General features: G+C 49.8%; 1 protein-coding gene across 1 annotated transcript in view; it reads left to right on the top strand.

Annotated features, from left to right (window-relative positions):
• The first annotated feature begins 15,520 nt into the window (after window positions 1-15,520).
• Window positions 15,521-16,990, top strand: part of CABP7 (calcium binding protein 7) — a 34,662-nt gene continuing 33,192 nt past the window's right edge. Inside the window, exon 1 of the mRNA XM_036739768.1 lies at window positions 15,521-15,872. Coding sequence (XP_036595663.1) covers window positions 15,764-15,872 — 109 coding nt within the window. The 5' untranslated portion in view covers window positions 15,521-15,763. The remainder of the gene's footprint in view (window positions 15,873-16,990) is intronic.

The following is a 16,990-nucleotide window of genomic DNA, read 5'->3' as shown; positions in this document are numbered from 1 at the left end:
CCATTCTCTTCCTTCCTTCCTACATGCCACCTAGCCAGATTCAAGGCCAAAGGCAGTGGTTTTCTAAGGCAAAGGGCAGGAAACCCAGGGAACCTGGAGGGCAAGATCAAGTGACTTGTGAAGGACCAATTCTACTCTCTATTGCCAGTTGTGGGCTCTCTTATTCCTTCCCACCTCAAGCCTCTCTCCCACCATGGCCCTTCTCAGATCTTCCCAGCTTGCTCCTTATTAGACAAACTTTATCTCACCTTAAACCTCTCCTGTCCTCCTTCCATTTCTGGCATGCATTGAAGCCTGGCTTTCTCCTTAGGACCCGGCACCCCTGGTCACCGGCTCCAGCACTGGCTGCATTCTCAGGGGTGGGAAGATCAGAATACTCCTTGCACTACACTGCCACTTCCAGACTCTGTCTATTGACATCACTCACTAACCCCTCCTGCTCCACCATTCACATTAATCACACCATCCAGATTCTGGAAGCTATTATCTATTGACTCCCACAATAGTCTCCCTTCTTTCTCAATCCATTCAGTGCCTGGCTCACAGTCTCTCTCTTCGCCTCAGCTCCTGCTTTCATAATAGGGGACTTTAAAATGCATGTTGATGTCCCCTCAAATACCCTAACTTCCCAGTTCCTCAATCTATTCAACTCTACCACATGCAGTTACGAATAGATCATACCATTAAGACTGTTACCTACCTACAAATGTTCAAGAACTCCAAAATTCCTTTATCCGATTGTACCTTTTGATCATTCCATCTTTCTCTATGCCTTATGACCCCATTACCCTGTTCTTCATCCTTATCCTCATCCTCCAATTCTTCCACCCCTCAGTCATCTCCCAACTCTCCTCCCTTCCCTATCGTGACCCCACAGTGAGCCACAGTATCTGCTACCTTACCCTTTGCCCTCTTGTCCTACTGATGATCAAGCCTTACCAAATCCCAACCTTGGATTCCTCCCACCATTCACCTTCTTCACTCCTAATTACATGTTCCTTAATGGAGGTAAAGGAAGTCATAGAATGTTGCTTCCTGGGTCCACTCCAAGTTTATGTTAGCTAATATCAAATGGGCCCTCACTGCAGCAAGGTAAACCATGCCTAACTCTCCCTAATCAGGCCTCCATCCCACTCTCTACAATGTCTATTCCAAATTTCCATTTCTTTTCTCAAGTCACTTATGACACCCTATTCCCACCTTCTCAGCTGAGGACCTCACGCTTCACCAAAACATGAGGTCATCTGATGAGAGGTCCCTCCTCTTCCTTCTTCCTCATCTCACACCATTCAAATGTCTTCCTCCACTGTCCTCCTTCATCCCAGCCTCTGATAAAAAGGCAGCCTTTCTCCTTGCCAAGGCCAACCTCTCTGCCTGCAGCCTTGAACCATCTCCTCCTGTCTTCTTCAGCAAATTGTCTCCACTATTATCTCTGCTTTCGTCTATCCTCAGTCTCTCCCTGTATGCTGGCTCCTTCCCTGCTGCCTATTTATGTATCACATCTCCTCCATCCTTAAAAAAGGCTTCACTCAGTCCCGACATCCCCAACATATTATTCTCTATTCCTTCTTCCCCTCTCAACTAAATTCCTTAAGGAAGAACAAACTGTCTACTCAGCCTCCTCTCTTCTTAGTCTGTAGTCTGGTTTTTGACCTCATTGTTTAAGAAACTGCTCTCTCCAAAGTCATCAGTAATCTCTTAATTGCCAAATGAGATCATGGAATTGGAAATCTAGAGGTAGAAGGAATCTCAGAGGCTGGATGATCCAAGACCATTCATTTACAGATCAGGAAACCGAGGTGTGAAGTGACAGGAATCAGAGGTGAGACTTGAACCCAGGTCCTCAGGTTCCCAAGCCAGTGCTCTCTTCATGGTACTATACTGCCTCCCTTCCATCTAAAAGTCTTTTCAGAGGTTTATCATGGACCTCTCTGCAGCACTTGACACTATTAACCACTTTCTCCAGGGTACTCTCAACTCTATTGGTTTCCTTCCTACCTATCTGAGCTCTCCTTGTCAGTTTGGATGGTCTTTATCTACTCCATGGCCCCTCACTATGGAGGTCCCCCAAAGCTCTGTCCTTCTTGTCTCCTCTCTTTATCTACAGCTTCACATTTGGTGATTTGGTGACAATGATCTCACAGATTCAATGATCATTTCTATTCTGGTGATTAGGAGAGCTATAGACCCAGCCCTAGTCTGTCCCCTGAGCTCCAGTCTAGAATTATCAGTTGCCTTTTGGATGTTTTGAACTAGATGCTCCAGACGTATCTCAGCTCAGCATTTTCAAAACAGAACTCATTAAACTTCCCTCTACAAATCTACTCCTCTTCCTAACTTCCTTCTTTTTATTAGATTTTTTATTTTTAGTTTACAACACTCAGTTCCACAAGTTTTTGAGCTCCAAATTTTCTTCCCCTCCCTCTCCTCCCCCGCTCTCCCCTAAAACGGTATGGAATCTGATACAGGCTCTACATATACCTTCGTATTAAACTTATTTACACAATAGTCAAGTTGTAAGGAAGAATTATGACCAATGGAATGAATGATGAGAAAGAAGAAACAAAACCAAAAAAGAAGAGAAAATAAAGAGCAAAGAGTTTGCCTCAACCTGCATTCAGACTCCATAATTCTTTCTCTGGATGTAGATCGCTCTTTCCATCATGAGTCCTTTTCCCCAACTTCCTTCTTACTGTTGAGGGCATAACCATCCTCCCAGTTACCCAGATTTTGTAACCTTGATGTCATCATCAAATCCTCCTTCACCTCACATATCCAATCAGTTTTAAGTTCCATTGTCTTCACTTCACTCACAAGGCCACTACCCCAGTTCAAATCCTCATCACTTCTCACTTGGACTATTGCTATCACCCCCTAATTCATCTCCCTGCCTCAAGTCTCTCCCCATCCCAATTCATCCTCCACTAGGCTGCCAAAATGATTTTCCTAAAATGTAGCTCTGACCTTGTCAACACTCTTTCTATTTAATAGTCTCCAGGGGCTCTCTTTAGGGTCAAATATAATGTCCTTTGTTCGATATTTAAAAGCCCTTCCTAACCTGGCCCTTTTCTACCTTTCCAGACTTCTTTTTTTAAAAATTCATTCAAATTTTATTTTCAGTTCCAAATTCTCTCCCTCCCCTTCTCCTTCCCTTTGAGAAGACAAGAAAAACAAAACTCATTACAGACATGTATAGTCATGCAAAATAAATTCCCACATTAGCCATGGAGAAGAAAGAAAAAGAGAAAAAAATATGCTTCAATCTATGCTCTGAATCTGTCAGCTCTGTGTGGAGGTGAGTAGCCTGCTTCATCATGAATCGTTTGGAACTGTAGTGGGCCCTTGTGTTGACCAGAGTTCCTTCATCTTTCAAATTTGACTAACTTTATAATATTGCTGTTACTGTTTTAATATTTCTCCTGGTTCTGCTCACTGTACTCTGTATCAGTTCATGTAAGTCTTCTCAGGTTTCTCTGAAACCATCCCCTTCATTATTTCTTACAGGACAATAGTATTCCGTCACATTCACATACCATTCAGGGATGGGGAACCTGCAACCTTGAGGCCACACGTGGCCTTCTAGGTCCTTGAGCGTGGCTTTTTGATTCAGTCCAAGTTTTACAGAACAAATCCTTTTATTAAGGGGATTTGTTCCATGATGTTTGGATTTAGTCAAAGGGCCACACTTAAGGACCTAGGGGGCCACATGTGGCCTAGAGGCTGAAGGCTTTCCACCCCTGCAACTTGTTCAGCCATTCCCCACTTGATGGGTATATTATCAGTTTCCAATTCCTTGACACTATAAAAAGAGCTATTCTTTTATCTCATTAGGGTATAGACCTAGTACTGATGCATCAAAGAGTATTCACAGTTTAATAGCTAATTGGACATAGTTCCAAGTTGCTTTCCAGAATGATTGGACCAGTTCATAACTTCACCAGCAGTCCATTAGCCTATCTGTTTTCCTATATCTCCTCCAGCATTTGTAATTTTCCTTTTTTGTCATCTGAGACAACTGATGGGTGTAAAGTGGTACCTCAGAGTTGTTTGAATTTGTAATTCACTATTAGTTGTTTAGAACATTTTTTCATATAACTTTAGATAGCTTGGATTTATTCTTCTGAAAACTATTTGACACCCTTTGACCACTTATCAATTGGGGAATGGCTTGTATTCTTAAAATTTTGACTCAATTAACCTTAGAAATGAAACCTTTATCAAAGAAATTTGCTACAATGACCTTTCCTCCATTTCCTACTTTTCTCCTAATTTTAGCTGCATTCATTTTGTTTGTAATTTTTTTTTGTTTTATGCAATCAAAATTATCCATTTTACTTCTGTGAGCCTCTCTCTCTCCTATCTGGTCATGAATTCTTGCCCTATCCATAGATCTGAGAGGTAATTTCTTTCAAGCTTTGCTAATTTGCTTATGATGTCACCCATTATGTCTAAATCACATACCCATTTGGAGCTTACCTTGGAATATGGTTTGAGATGCTGGTCAATATCTAGTTTCCTTTCCAAGCTTCTTAAAATATTGTTCCCTTCTACAAACTCTACATTCCAGCCCTACTAGCCCACATGCTCTTCCACAAATACAACATTCTATCTCTGCCTTTGCACTGTATGTCTCCCATGCTGTTCACTTCCATGCCTTCCTTCAAGACCTGGCTCAAATCTCACCTCCTGAAGGCCTTGCCTAGTCCCCCATACCATCCTCAGCTGCTAGTATCTTCCATTCTGAGATCACCTTCCATCTCCTCTGTATATACCTTTCAGTACCTACTTAAATGCATGCTGTCTCCCCTATCCTAACGTGAGCTCCTTGAGGGCAGTGGCTCTTCCCCACCTCTCCTCTTCCTGCTTTTGCAGGCTTCTTACACTTTACTGTGCTCCATAAACCCTACATGAAAGTCATCCTGGCCCACTTGCTGCATTCACTATTTCTAGTTCTCCATTATAATGTCCTCCAGCAAAATCATTATTGTTGAGGTAGCTGGTGGTACAGTAGATAGAGTGCTGGACCTGGAGTCAGGAAGACCTGAGTTCAAATCCCACTTCAAACATTTACTATCTGTGTGACTCTGGACAAGTCACTTAACCTCTCTCTGCCTCAGTTTCTTCAGCTGTAAAATGGGGATTATAGTAGCACCTATTTCACAGGATTTTTGTGAGGGTCAAGTGAGATATTATTTGTCAAGCACTTAGTACAGTGCCTGGAATATAGTAGGTGCTTAATAAATGTTTAATCTCTTCCCTCCCTTCCCTCTCCCCAATGAGATGGTCACATGGAGGTGCTAGTACAGGTGCATCCTGTGTGGATTAGTGCCATTTTCTCTGCCTCCTTGACTTCTGATCTTGCCCACAGGAGCCAAGGTCAATGGGAGTAAGGTGCTTTGAGACCCTTAAAGGAAAGTGGATGGAATGATGGTGGTGGTGGGGGACACTAAGTTTAGTACGTGCTGAGGTGGGAGAGGGGGGCAGAGTTCCCACCCTTTCCTTCCATCTGCTCCAATAGGACACAGTAATCTGCAAACTCCATACTCATCAAGGGAAGAAGGGAGTTTGCCCGGACAGTGAATATTTTATTCATTTCCAGACAATGTCCCTAGTGAGCTCTTGAGACAACGTTGTCCCTGAGCCAAGAAGACTGAGAGGGAGAAAACAGACTCCTGGGATCTGCCCCTGCTTCCTAGTCCCCATCGGGGTCACTGACCTTGAATTCCCCTTCACCTAGAATCAAGGGCTCAGAGCATGAGGGCTGGAGAGGAACAGGGAGGCCATCCAGTCCAGCCCTCCTCTGATTTTCCAGCTGAAGGAAACTAATGCCCAGAAAGAAAAGGTGACTATAAGAATAGGGTGGAAATTGCACAGAGGCAGATTTTTGCATTTGTGTAAGGACAAACTTCCTAACAATGAGATCTGTCCTGTCCCAAAATGGAATAACTGCCCTTGGAAGTGGTGGGTTCTGCAATATAGGAAGAAGCTCTCAAGCTGAGGCTGGAAGACCATCAGCTGGTGCAGGGGATGTAGCGAGATCCTTGTGCAGGTGAGGATTTGGTCCAAATGCTGCTCATGTCCCTTCTAGCTCTGCAGTTCTGGGATTCTGACTTACCCAAGGTTACATAGGAAGTTAATGATGGAGTAATCAATTCCCCAGGGAACCTGTTTCCTCTCTCCTCAGGGTATCAAGTCCAATATTTTCCCAGCCCCCAGCCAGCCAGATTGTCTTTATGTGCTCTTTCCTCTCTTCCTCTCTCCTCTCCCCCCTCTTTTCTCCCTTCCTCCTCTCTCTAATCCCCCATACATTCTACCTCTCTCTCTCCCCTTCCTTCCTCCTTCCCTCCTTCTGTCTCTTCCCCTCCCTCCCTTCTTCCTCTTTCTTCCTCCCTCCTTCTCTCTCTCTCTCTCTCTCTCTCTCTCTCTCTCTCTCTCTCTCCCTCTCTCTCTCTCTCTCTCCCTCTCTCTCTCTGTGTCTCTCTCTGTCTCTCCCTCCCTCCCTCCCTCTCTCCTTCTATCTCTCTCTCTCTCTCTCTGTCTCTGTCTCTCTCTCTCTCTGTCTCTGTCTCTCTCTGTCTCTCTCTCTCTCTGTCTGTCTGTCTCATTTTCATGCTGTTTCCCTCAATAGACTGGACTGTGAGCTCTTTGAAGGGCAGAGATTGGGTTTTCCCTTTCTTTGAATCCCCAGAGCTTAGCACAGTGCCTGGTGAATAGTAAGTGATTAATAAATGCTTACTGACTGACTCTTGTGCCTCATACCCTCCCCCTCCCCCCTTCTCTTCCTTCCTTCATTTCTCCCCTGTCCCCATGTCCCCCTGTCCCTCCTCTCCACCCTCTTCAAAGCTTACTACAGATCTCTCCCTCCCTCCTTTCTTCCAGCCCCTGTGCAGCCTCCACCTTTGGCCCCATATCTAATCCAATACCATACAAAGGACCCTGAATTGGGAGTCAGGACCCTTGGAGTCTAGGTCTAGCTCTACTGCTAACTTCAGTAGAACATAAGGACAGTCCTTTGGGGTAGTGTCTGTTGTTTCCTTTTTGTCACCATAGCATACAGTAGGTGCTTATTAAATCTGTTTAGTCAGATTGAACTAGCTGTGTGCTTTGAGTAGTCTTCCTTTCTCTGGGTGTCTGGTCCATCACAGCAGTAACTTGGCCAGTTCACAGACTCTCAGAGCTGCCCCTAAAAATCACTTTGTCAACCTTCTCAGTTTACAGGTGAGGAAACTGAGATACATTGAGGTTGTGATGTGCTCAAAGGCAGACAGACAGCCTGGAAGTATGCCAGCTTTTCTGAATTCACTGATTCCAAGGGCAGTGTTCCTTCCACTACCACCCTGAGATAATAGGATGTTTTGTAAAGTATAAAATGTCTTGCACATAGAAGACACTTTCTAGAAGTGATGATTTGGGAAAATGAAGGGCCGCTGATACAAAGTGCTGCTGCCGATGCTCAGCCTGTCCCAGCCCCCATTTCTTCAGCACCCATCCTTCCAGGCTCTTTTACCATCCAGCTCCAAAACTCGGTGCCGGAGCTTTCCTTGGTGCTGAAATGGAGCCCAGGGCCGGAGATGGGCCCCTGAAGAGGGCAGTTCTGAGGCTAAAAAGAAAGGCAGTCTCTTGGCATCACGATAATAATAGGATCACAGAATATCTGAGCTGAAAGTGCCCTTGAGACTATCTAGTCCGCTGCCATTTTATAGACTCCAGCCATTTCCCAGAGAGGGTAAACAACTGACCCAAGGTCACACAAATGGCAGAGATAAGACCTTATAACATAGAAGGGCAAATTTGGAAGGGCCCTTATCGTTCATCTAGTCTAACCTCCTTCAATAGACATCTGAGGCCTAGAGACACCAGGTGGTTTGTCTGAGGTCAGACAGTTAGCAAGTGGCAGGGCTGGGACCTTAGAACACAGAATGTCAGAGTCAGAAGGGCTCTTAAAATATAAAACATGCATTATTAGACCTTGAAGGTGCCTCAGAACCTAGAACACAATGTTAGAGCTGGTGAAGCAGGAGTTTGGAACATCAGACATGGAATGTCAGAGCTGGAAGGAACCTCAGAGACTAAAACATCAGAGCTGAGAGCAGAAGATTTCAGAACTATGTGGGACTCTAGAACAGAGAATACCAGAACTGCATCAAGTTCTAACAGCACATGGTTTATGTTCTAGGATCTCTTCCAACTCTGCCATTCTGTGTTCTAATGTCCTAGCCCTGCCCTTACCACCCATGTGACCTTAGACAAATCACTTAGCCTCTTCTACATAACTTCATGCATTCAAAACTGGCCCCAGACACTGCCCAGGGGGGTCACAAAGAGTCAGACATGACTGAAATAACTGAGCACCAACAGCAATCTGGTCCAATCTGTCTTGGAGTGGAGAAGTTGCATGACCAAGGTCACACAGGTAGCAAGTACCAAATAGTTATAAAAATTCACATTGGTATGGCATTTTATAACTTACAAAAACTTTCTTTACTGCTTGACCTTGGGAGGTGGGTGGTACAAGGATCATTATCCCTACCTCACAGATGGAGAGATTGAGGTCCACAGAAATTATGGTGGGTTGGACTCCCTGTCCTTACTAGCTGTAGTTCTGGGCAAGTAGCTTATCCTCCCAGCCTCAGTTTCTTCCTCTGGACTGTGAAGAGCCCCATGATCCTGGGACTTCCCCTGAATCACAGAGCTAGAAGAGTCAGAGGTGGGATATGAGATCTCCTCATTTTAGGCTATACCACCGCCCCTTCTCCTTCTGCAAAGCTGGTTTCCAGACTCCTCAGCCTGGCCGGCACCTCATTAATCACTATGCCACCCTTCACACTCATTCCTAAGCTTTCTTCCTTCTTGACCCCTATAAAAACGCGCTCTCAGGAAGGAATCTGATTAACACAAGAAGCTGCTAATAATACCGGTAATAATCGCTGCTATTTAAGACTGCAGAAGTATAGATTTATAGCTAAAACGAACTTTAGAGTTAATCTAGTCTAATGCCTTCATTTTAGAGGGAAGGGAACTGAGGCCCAGAGAAGTTAAATTAAGGCTCGTTAAACTAATCCAAAGTCACACAGCTAGTTATCAGAAAGAGACAGGATTTGAACTCAAGTTCTTTGATGCAGAATCTATCATTCCTCCCATTATGCCTCCCACCCCCACCTCCACATATAGCCATTTGCAAAGTGTTCTATGGTCTTTGTCTCGTTTAAGCTATCTACCTAGCTACTCCGAATTTGATTGTACCCATGTTACCGATAAGAAAACTGAGGCCCAGGCCAGGCGATGTGGTACAGTGGCAAGTCAGAGACACTTGTTCGAATCTTGTCTGTCACGAGTACTACTTGTACTTCCTCATCTGTAAAACAAGGGGACTCTTTGGTCTCAGGGTAAGCTAGTTGGTGCCAGAGCTGGGACTCAAACCCAGCCCAGGTTTTCTGACTCATCGGATGTGACTTTTTTCTCACTGTTCAGCAGCCACCTCATAATTCTGTTTCACATATAGATAACACTTTGCAGCTTCCAGAGTGCCTTCTAATGTTTTATTATACTCACTGCATTCCAGCAGGGTTCTTTTCAAGTGAAGACTGACTCTCGAATGGTGGAGTTTGCGGCATCACTGAAGCCTATCCTGGGGGAGAAGTTTTGTCTGGGTGTGGGCATGCTTAGGGAATGCTCTAACTGGTGAGGGCCATTGGGTTGGTGAATGAAGGCCCTCCAGATCATGCCACAGGAGGATGATTTCAGTGCTCATCCTGGAGAAGCCCCATGGCCAGGGGGATGTAGTTGTTCCATTCAAGTATTTGAAGGGCTCTCATGTGAAATGAGGATGAGGTCGTTCTCTGCTTGGCCCCAGAGGACAGAACTGGAAGTGATGGGTGGAAGACGTGAAGGCCGTAGACTGGATTCCAAGTCAAACTTCCTACCCATGAGAGCTGTCCCCAGATGGGATGAGCTTCCCTAGGAGGTGGTGGGCTCTCCTTCCTCTGAGGGCTTCCAGAACTTGGCACAGATGTTAGAGGAGACTCTCAGTCTGTCATTTCAAGCCCTCTTTAACTGGGCTCCAACCCAGCTCTTACCAGTCTGACCTGGAGCTGATCCCTGTCTCCTGCCTGACTGTGTGTTTCCCCTAGCTGTTCCCCATGATGCACGTGCACACCTTCTCAGCTCGGCCTTTCCAAATCCTCCTCTTTCCTTTGAAGCTCTGCCCAGCTGCTTCCTCGGGGAAGCCTTCCTTGATTAATCCAGCACTGAGCTAGATCTTGCTTTTCACTCCATCATATTAATTTGAGTGCATCTCCCCCCTCCCCAGCATTAAAATATCCATTGCCTGAGGGAAATGACAGTATCAAGGTCCCAAGAACCTAAATCTGGAGCTGGTAGGGACCTCGGAGATCATCCGGTTCAACTCCACCATTTTACAGATGAGGAAACTGAGGCCAATCGAAGTGAAAGGATTGGCCCAAGGTGGTATTTGCCCCCAGAGTCACTGCATGAAGCTACTCCCTTACATGGTGCCTTGCACCAGAGGAAACATTTTGAGTGCATGTTTGCTGAATCTAATTGAATAGAATGAGCAAGAACATTAAGGCAAAAAAGAAAGGGGGTCACACGTGATGATGCTGGAGAGGCCGGCGGTCAGTCCCAGGCTTCACGGGACGTCATGGTTAGAAGGCACCTTGGAGATCTTCTCCAAGGCTCTCATTTTACAACAGGAAAAACAAGGAAGACGTTGTTCAGTTGGAGAATGCCTTGAATAGCAGGCAAAAGCATTTGGACTTGAGTCATTCTGCCCTGGGGCTCTGGTGCTCTCCATGATTCTTTCTCACTCATCCCTAGCCTACCCAATATGGTTCAGTTCCAGGATTTTATCATTTAATTCAGAAAGCACATATTAAGTGTCCCCTCTGTACACGGCACTCTGTTAAGTCCTGACAATACAAAGCTAATAAATGAATCAGCCCCTACCCTCAAGGAGCTTCCATTCTACTGAGAGGAAATGACATATACAGTTATCCCTTCCACATAGCGACTTTCCCCATCTGGGTTTCAATGTATCAGCAGTCGGCATGAGAAATTAAATGGGAAATTTGGGGGAGTTTTGCGGGAACTCCAGAGGACATGTGAAGGCCAGCAGAGTACACAGGAAAAGGTTTAGAAACTCAGAAATGCATAGCATATAGGAATAGTATTGTATAATATCAGCCCAGATTTGACAATAAGATACTGTAAAAATCCCATAAAAGAAAAGAAAAAAAAATCAGATTTCTTCTGTGGCATGAAGGGAGGGCCAAAAACTTTACTTGGATTTTCCAGATCGCAGGGGTGCTGCACCCCTAACCCCCATGATATGGATACCTGTACATGTTGCAGTAATGTGTGCAAAATAACAAACCAAGTGACATACCAAGTGATTTCCAACAGGTAGCAAGAGCTAACAACAAAGGGGCTCAGGGAAGGGCATAGGTAAGAGGTAACGAAGGCAGGCAGGTAAGGGGGGTTGGGTTCCAGGCGTGGGGGACAGACTGGGCAAAAGCAGAGAGACCAGAGATGGAATGTATGAACCTTTAGGTCTAGGATCAACTAGAAACTCCTTTGGCACTGAAAGCTCTTAGTAATTTTATATCTTTCTACATTTCTAGTCTTACACCTTACTGTCCAGATGCACTGGCCTGCTTACAGTTCCTCTAATGTGACACCTTGTTTCCTACCACCACACCTTTGCACTGGCTGTGCCTCATACCTGAAATGCTCTCCCTCCTCACCTCCATGTCCTGGCTTCCCCAGCTTCCAAGCCTAAGCTCAAATCAATCCCACCTTCAGCAGGAGGCCTTTCTTGGTCTCTCTCCCACTCCAGTGGCTAGTGTCTTCCCCTCGGAGATGACCTGCCATCATCTTCTGTCTGTCTTTCTCTTGTCTCTCTCTCTCTCTCTCTCTCTCTCTCTCTCTCTCTCTCTGTCTCTGTTTCTCTCTACACACACACACACACACACACACACACACAGATATAGATATATGTCTTGTATGTACCTAGTTGTTTTCATGTGGCCTCCGCCATTAGAATGTACACTTCTCAAGATCAAGGATTAAGTGGTTTTTTAAATTGCCCCTCTTTGTATCCTCAGCATTTAGCCCAGTGCCCACACTCCCTAAATGCTTGTTGACTGACATACAGACACATACATGCTGTTGGGAAGCCTTGGCCTTGCCTTGAATCCATGAGGAAAACATGTCCTCCTCCTCCTCCCCTCTCCTCCTCCTCCTTCCCTCCTCCTTCTCCTTCCTTCCTCTTTCCCTCCTTCTCCTCCTTCCTTCCTCTTTCCCTCCTCCTCCTCCTCCTTCTCCTCCTCAGCCCACAGCCCCCCAGAGTTGTTGCAGTGCCAGGAGCTTCCTCTAGGCCAGTTTTCCCCACAGGTCCTCCTACCCCTTAGCCCAGACTGAGGCCCCTCATCTCTTCCCTCAAGCCCTCCCAATCTGTGGTTCCTGGGTGGAGCCGTGATTAATCAGTGACAAGGCTGAAAATAAGAAGAAAACTGTAATCAGCCAGGAGAAGGGACGAGCAGTAATTGAAAAAGCGCTTTGGAGTTAAGATCACTTTAATCAGCTCCTTTCCCTGCTGAGGGCTATTTGATGCTGATTTCACCCAAAAGCTGGTAATGGGGGAGATGGGATTGGAGGGGGCGGAGCCTAAACCCAGGAGTGGATTTATGAATAGGGGAGGGAGGGAGCTGGACGGTGTCCTTGGGGCATCCATCACATAGATAGAGCTCTACGCATACATATGTGTATGTGTATGAGAGGCAGGACCAGAGGGGTGGAGTGAGCAAGGGGAGTCCAGAAGCCCTAACTGGGTTAAATCCTGACTGACACAGGCCAGCTATTGGACCCTGGGCAAGACATTTAAATCTCAATGCCCCAGGCAATTCTTAAGGCTTTAAATTACAAACAGTTGTCAATCCACATTAGTGGGGGAGGGGGGTGTTTCCTTGCTGGGGGATCCCCTCACTCCCAGGTACAGATTCATAGATATAAAAAGTATACAAGTGAGTTCATGTATGTTAAGTACTTTGAAAGCCTTAACGTGTTGTATTAATGTCAGTATTAATATGGCTATACATGGATGAGGTGCTAAGTGTGATGGAAAAAAGACTAGATTTGAATTCAGGGTTGGAATCTTGACCAGGCTGAGGATCCAGGGCTGGGTGCTGGGGTTAGAGTTAGGAATCCTACTTCAGGCATTTATAGAATGGGAAATTTAGAAGGGACCTTGGAGGCCATTCCGTGCAACCCCCTCATTTTATGGAACAGTGGATAGAGTGCTGAGCCTGGAGTCAAGAAGGCCTGAGTTCAAATTTCGCCTCAGATGCTAAGCTGTATCTGAGCAGCGTTGTTGTGAGGTTCAAATAAGATATTTGTCAAAGCGCTTAGCACAGTGCCTGGCACATACTAGCAGCCATAGAAATGCTTATTCCCTACCCCCTTACTGATGAGGGAACTCAGGCCCACGGAGGGAAAATGACTTGTCCAAGATCACACAGTTGGAAGCGACAGAGCAGGATTCTGAATCGGGGTTTTCTAACTTCAAATCCCGAATCTTTCTCCTGCACCAGGCTTCTACTCCTCGTGACTTTTCCCCTTCCTTTTTCTGACTTAGAAAGCTTTGTGTTAATTCGAGCTTGTCTCTGGCCCATGGGAGAAAGGGGGAGTTTCTCCATGTAAAGGACTGAAGAACTGGGGAAATCGTAGGAGCCTGAGGAGTGGGGAGCTGGGGGAGGGACTTCCTCCAGTACCAGAGGTTCCCTGACTGAGGTTCTCCCGTTTGCAGATTCAGTGGAGGACGGCGCAGCTCGCTGAGACGGGAATGACGGTTCGCTGCCCCCCACCCCCACCTCTGCGGGTCTATTTGCAGTTGTGTCCTGGGAAGGCACGGGGCTTCTTTCTACTTGCTCCCCTTTCTTGTCTCCAGTATGAAGAACTCCAACTGTGTGTGCGCGGAGGGGGTGCTGGGAGGAGTAAATAAGTCGGGAGAGAGGCAAAAATAGGGGAGTCGCGGCTGGCCCAGCCTGGCTCATGGACTCCCTATCCCAGCACAAACCAAAGGAACTGGGACACCAGGCGGACAGGGGTCTCCTCTGTCCTCGGTACCTCCTCCCCAGACTCCCAAAGGGCTGAGCTACTCTCCAGAAGGACCCAGAGACCAAACTGGTTTCGTCCCCTTCGGCCGGGACAGCAAAAGAAAAAGAGGCCCCTGTGCTTGGAGCCAGGATCCTGGGTCCTGCTCCTTGGGCCCACCTGCCTGCACCGCCATTTCCTTACCTGCTTCCTTTCCCCTAGGGTGCAAACCTCAGGTGGAAAACACTTAGAGGGCCCTGGAGAACTGAGCTGCCAGTCCTACTGGTGCAGGAGTGGGTGGGCGTGGAGAGATGCCCCCGTGACAGAGGGCGCTGGGGCGGGAGGCCGGCAGGGCGGGGGAGTGGGCAGCCTGAGTTGCACGGAGCCGCTGGCTCAGACTTGGTCCGGATCCCCGCGTCCGGTTCTTTTTGCGCTCGGGGGGTCAGCCTTGGGGCTCCCCTTTGCCGGGTACTTTTCCAGTTTCTCTTCCGTCCCCCGTTGGGATATATGTGTGTGTGTGTGTGTGTGTGTGTGTGTGTGTGTGTGTGTGTGTTGGGCATTGGGGGGAGCGCGTGTGTACTGTACGTGAGAGCGCAGAGAGGATTGAGGAGACAGGGGAGAGCGAGAGCGCAGAGGGGAGAGGGGAGAGCGCAGAGAGGAGAAGGGAGAGCACCGAGACACACGCACACGCACGCACGCACACACACAGGCACACACACAAGCACACACAGAGACACACTCACAAGCACTCACACACACGCGGAGAGAAACCAAAGACACTGGGAGGGAGGACGGCACCGAGAGCCCGAGCGAGAGCGGGGAGGGAGGGCGAGCGCCCGGGCTGGGCCAGAGGGAGCCGGCTCGCGAGCCAGCCAGTCAGCCAGCCGGGCGCACCGCACCACGCCGCTCCGTACCGCACCGCACCGGCCCGGAGGGCGCAGAGCCGGTCGGGGAAACTTGGGCCGGGAGGGGGTCGGCGGCTGCGGCCCAGGGCCAGCTGCCCCCGGCGGGCGCCATGCGGCCCTCGGGGCGGGGGCTCCGGGCAACCCCGGCTGGGGGCAGCGGGCGCCTTTGAGCAGCCAGTGGCGGCCCTTGGGAGGAGACTGAGTGCCCTGGCTAGGGAGCGGGCGGAGGCGCGCAGGAGGCGGAGGCGGAGGCGGGCGGGGGCGGGAATGGCCCGGCGCCCAGGGGCGCGGGGCTCAAGCGGGCAGTAGCCAGCAGCCACAGCGGGCCGCGGCCGTCCCTCCCTCCCTCCTTCTCCCCCTCCCCCTCCCCCTCCCCCAGCCCCCGAGAGCGGGGGGGGAGGGGAGGAGAGGGGAGGGGAGGGGAGGGGTGGAAGCGGAGCCCAGAGCCCAGAGCCCGAGGAGGCTGAGCCGGAGGCGCGGCCGCGGCCGCCGCTGAGCGAGCTGTCCCTGTCCCTGGGCAGCCGGCAAGGCGGGCGGGCGGACTGCTGCCCTGGGCTCGGACGCCCTCCCCGCGCGGCCCCCAGCCTCGGCTCCTCCCCGGGCCCGGCGGGCTCCGAGTGAGCGAGAGCGGCCGCTGCTGCCCCTGCCCCAACCCCTGCTGCCGCCGCTGCCCTCCGGGGGGGTGGCCCGGCCCGCGCAGTCCATGCGATTCGGGATTAAAGTTTGCGCTCGGCGCAGGAGTCCCCAAGATGCCGTTCCACCCGGTGACCGCGGCGTTGATGTACCGGGGCATCTACACCGTGCCCAACATCCTGTCCGAGCAGCGGCCCGTGGAGATCCCCGAGGACGAGCTAGAGGGTGAGTGTGGGGGCCCCGGAGCAGCCCTACCTGTTTGCCCGTCTCTGACCAGCCTGAGTTGGAACCTCCGCCGCCGCTCGCTAGGGGGGCTCTGGGGACCTTGGTCCCCCCTCCCCGGGTGACCACTGGAGAGAGGGTCTGCAGGTGCAGGGAGACAGGTGGGCTCGATCTGCGGAGCGAGTGGGAGGGAGCTCCTAAGAACAGGTTGGGGGGTTCCGGAGGGAGAGGACCCGAGCCCGCAGCCCAGAGCCATTCCCAGGACCTGGGCGGGGGGGAGGGGGAGGGGGACCAGACCCAGAAATGGGGGTAGTACAGCCTTCCTCCATCGTTCCCCCGGCCGCCCCCACCCCGGCTCTCTCTAGACTGGTTTCAGATGATTGGAGATGGGCAGGGGGAGGGGGGAAACTTCCCCACCCCCCTCCCTAGGTCCCACGGGTGGGTGAGGACTCGAAGCGTTAGGCAGAAGTAGCAGAGGAGACCCCCCACACGCTGCGGGCACCAGCTCGGAAAACTTGCTAACCCCCTCCCCCCTCCCCAGACCAGGCCGGGTGCCCTCCTCGCCTGCCCGCCCCCACCCCATCGGTAGCGGTGGCACTCACCCCCAGGGGAGGGGACAGGGTCGTGGGGGTCAGCATTCCCATGGTGACAGTGCGGAAATGGGCGAGGACGGCTGCGGCCCGGGCAGGGGGCGGGGCTCAGGGTTGGGGGAGAGCCCCCGGCCCCAGTGAATGCGGAGCTGGGGAACCTGCGCGGTGGGTGGGCTCCCCCCTCCGACGGCCCCCCCCCCCTCCCCAATCACCCTCGCGGTTTCTAGCGTAGCTAGCTGGTTCTGTACTGGAATTGACATTCCAGACGTGTCGCTTTAAAAATCCAATCTGTTTGGGCCAGGAGAAGAGGGGAGAGGGGGACAGAGATGGCTGCCGTGCCCTCCTCCCCCCTTCTCCACACACACACTCCTGCAGAGAGACCCCCCCCTCCCCCTGAAGGCAGAGCCGCTCCCTGGGAGCGACACAACAAGTGGATGGGGGTGGGGGTGGGGGTGGCGGCAGACAAGTGCCCAGTGACCCTTCTCTCCTCCTGGCCTGGTCCTTCTTTCCTCTCCAGCCTCTAAGGGTCCT

This window comes from Trichosurus vulpecula, chromosome 1 (genome assembly GCF_011100635.1).
Source record: "Trichosurus vulpecula isolate mTriVul1 chromosome 1, mTriVul1.pri, whole genome shotgun sequence".
Classification (NCBI taxonomy): domain Eukaryota; kingdom Metazoa; phylum Chordata; class Mammalia; order Diprotodontia; family Phalangeridae; genus Trichosurus; species Trichosurus vulpecula.
Note: the sequence above shows the minus strand (reverse complement) of the source record. Positions and strands in the feature narration are given on the sequence as shown.